This window comes from Pinus tabuliformis, chromosome 3_2 (genome assembly GCF_031772625.1).
Source record: "Pinus tabuliformis cultivar Carrire ecotype Pingquan chromosome 3_2, CPIR1, whole genome shotgun sequence".
In the NCBI taxonomy this organism is placed as follows: Eukaryota; Viridiplantae; Streptophyta; class Pinopsida; order Pinales; family Pinaceae; genus Pinus; species Pinus tabuliformis.
The window spans coordinates 597,246,443-597,250,010 of NC_142302.1; the positions used below are offsets into that span (position 1 = coordinate 597,246,443).

The 3,568-nt window shown below is 39.8% G+C and overlaps 1 protein-coding gene across 1 annotated transcript; it reads left to right on the forward strand.

The window, feature by feature from the left end:
* Window positions 1-449: 449 nt before the first annotated feature.
* On the forward strand, window positions 450-1,013 carry LOC149182002 (uncharacterized). The gene has a single exon (XM_089414423.1). It carries the CDS (start codon window positions 450-452, stop codon window positions 1,011-1,013), a length of 564 nt encoding a protein of 187 aa, XP_089270549.1.
* Window positions 1,014-3,568: the final 2,555 nt, after the last annotated feature.

The window sequence follows — 3,568 nt, forward strand, 5'->3', positions numbered from 1 at the left end:
TCCTTAAAAGCAAAATCCTCACAGCGGAAAATCTAAGGAAGAAAGGCATCCTCGGTCCCTCAATATGCTGCCTGTGTAGAGCAGCGGAAGAAAGCAGCAATCACCTCTTCCTAGATTGCTCCTTTGCCCGAAATTGCTGGAAGCTCATTACCAGTCCGTTAAGGATAGGTGAATTGCCCAATCAGATCACCCTCCTTCAAAAAAATTGGGGGAACAGCTATCCCTACCCCAAGAAAAACAAAACCCTTGCCAAAAGACTATGGAATAGCATCCCTCCAACCCTTTGTTGGCAAATCTGGAACACCCGAAACAAAAGAATTTTTAACAATAAGAAGGCCAGCATCTCCAGCACCCTTGCAAAAACAATTGCCCTCATCTCTGAGACCATCAGTGCTAATGGAATAGTCCAATCAGATCAAGAATCTGGGAACCCAAGGGAAATTGAATGGATGGGCAAATTCAGTCATGAATCAAGGAATCACAAAGCAGCAAGTACAGGTCAGAAAAAGATTGATTGGAAGCTAAGAGGCTCTAATGAGGAAATCAGAGAATGGATTCAAAACCAAAAGAGGCCCTCCCTTCAGTTCGATGGGGCCTCAAAAAACAATCCGGGTCAGGCAGGTGCAGGAGGAGTCATCAAAGATCATCAAGGTGAAATTATAGTGACTTACGAGTGGGGATTGGGCATAATGTCCAACAATAGGGCCGAGGCCTATAGTCTTCTCCTGGGAACCTCCATTCTGAAGAGACTTGGTCTTCAAAATCCGCTCATAATGGGTGACTCAGCTATTATTATAGCTGCTATGGTTTCGGGGAGGGATTTCAAGCAAACTACCCTGAATAATATTAAAACTAGGATCATCGACAACATAAGAGACATAAATGGGGCCACCCTCAAACATGTGCTAAGGAGCAGCAACAAAGAGGCTGATGAACAGGCCAACAAGGCAGCCAGTAGACCCGTAGGCCAAGTCAGAGAAAACGACTCCTTCTATGACAAAGCAATCCCTTAAGGAATCTTATCCCACTCCCTCTTCTCAGATTCTGAGCCACTTCAGACCCCATCCTTCTCAAAATTTGCTCATCCCCGAATCTCCTCACTCTCTGCCAAATCTCCTCAACTGCGCCACTCCGTCCCTCCTCTCTCAGATCCTCCCCCCTGTGATCGTATATGTCACCTCTCCCAGCCCCGATCTTGTGTCTTATTCGACCTCCGCCGTCATTCTCAGGTTCTGCTCAAACGGGCATCATTCCAAAATCTCCATCGCGCGCAGCAAAATCTCTACCTGGACTCACAGTCACCTCAGAAATCGAACCGATCAGCACTACATCACTCACTCGAGCTCCCTCTCTCCCTCTATTTATAGCATCATGGCTCTCTCTTTAATCTCATCCTCCACCGCTACGAAGGTCCTGGCACGCGCCTTCTCCCAGCACAGACTCTCTCATGAAGCAGGGCGCAGTCATCTGGAGCTTGGATCACGACCCTCGACAACGGTAAACTCAGGCAATTTTAATTACAGAGTTTCTTTTCCTTCTAACAGGTTGTTTGTTTGGCTGTCACAACGCTCCCCCTTTCTTTCTTCCGCTCCTCCGTCATCCTGTTCCTCCCCCTCCCTTCTGGTCCCCTCCTTGTGCAAAGCTTTGCACTCCCCCTTTCTGTTTGCCTTATTCCCCTATTTCGCCCTCATCCCCAGAAACCGCCCCTATCTGCAACACCAGCACTTTGGCTTTCTTTCCCAGCTTGGAGAAATGGCGGATCAGCAGGGAGCTCAGGAGCCTGCTACCAATCCCTTAGAAAATGTCATCACGAACAGTGAGTGCACTCTCTGCAAAGCGCACACCTTCATGATAGCCAGATTCATCAAGCAATTCAACGACCTCAAAGATGATTATCAGGCGGACAACAGATCAAAAAGGAAGAAGCTGGAAAAACAAAAAGCTGAGATCGAGGCCTTGAAGGACAGATGCACCCACCTAGAGGAAGCTATAGCTCATATCAGGACACTTACCCAAAGTATGCAAGCGGAAGCTTCAACCAGAGCCAGCGCAAGGAAGGAATCTCTCCCGGATGACTCAGTTAATCAGAAGTACCCCTAGGACTCATGAACTGCAAATTTTGTTGGCTGGCAGGCTCTTTTATCCGGCAATATAGCTGTTACCTTTTTCATTTTAGTTACCGTTTATGTAGAAATAAGGATCAAGGGTCTGCAAACCCGTTTTGGATCCTTAATGCCTTCGTTTGTCATATCCATGTAATAGGACTCAGTCCCTGGAAGTTTTTATAATATATCAGTACCCGATTTTTTCAAAAGAAAAAAAAAATCATTAATTAAAAAAATGTCATGTGAATCAAGTTCATATCAAATAAGTTATGATTATTGGACAATATTCCCCATTTATTCTATCTAAGCCATAATTTTACAATAATATGTGTTTATTTTTTAACCACATTATATATATATATATGATGGGTCCATAAAATGAACTTTTAATTTCTGATTGTATACACTCTTCAAATGTTTTATCAACTATTATTTATAAATTATTGTTGAATGGTTTCAACTTGCTTGGCTCATTTTGGTAGTCTCTAACTGTGTAGTCATCATCTAAAGCCCCCCACCTTCACCATCATCTTGATTTTGTTAATGCCATATATTTTCAAGAATTTACAAAAGAGGTAACATTTTATAAAGAAGAAAAATAATTATTGTAAAACATGTTTTTATTTTTAATAATAAAAAAATACATTTTTTTTTTATCATGTGATGGAACTAAGTCAATTGTCTACATGTAACGCAATTGAAACTACATATCATAGAAGCATATATGAAACATAGCAGCATAATTGGTACTATACTTTTTAATTCACAAGAACCATATTCAATTTTTTACTTTTAAATTTGCAAGAAATAGAAGTGAAAATGTTAGAAAAAAGATGCAACAAGTAAACCTTTGAATGAGACAAGAGAGTAATCATTTTTTCACATTACTTTTTGAATAATACCAATCATCCATGGATCTGGATGCAAATATTTGGATTGCATGCTTCATTAGGCTATCATAATATTTGTACGAGTATTTCTTACATCATTCATGGTTCAAGTTCTTTTGATTTTGTGTATATATAAGGTCATAAAGATTCAATTCATGGAACTTCATATATTAATTGAATTAAACGTTTTGTAATTACTTGGTTTGGGCTAAGAAGTAGATTTTTTTTGTGGAATGTGTGTAAATCAACTACACAAAATTCTTAAGATAACGTCATAAATATTCAATACATTTCACTTCATACATAAATTGAATTATGTGCTTTTTTAATTACTTGGTTCATGCTAATAATTAAGTAATATCTCCTTGCACATTTGTGTGTTAGTGACTATGATATCATGCATAAAGTTTTACGGATTGATGTCTACCGACATATAATTTTTGAACTGGGACTTTTGTGAGGAAACTCGTTTAAAGATTCTTCTTCTACATCCATCGCATTAGGATTTATTCATGCCAACATTTTATGCCAACTAATGTGTTTTATCATCTAAATAAAATGAAGAACCAAGTT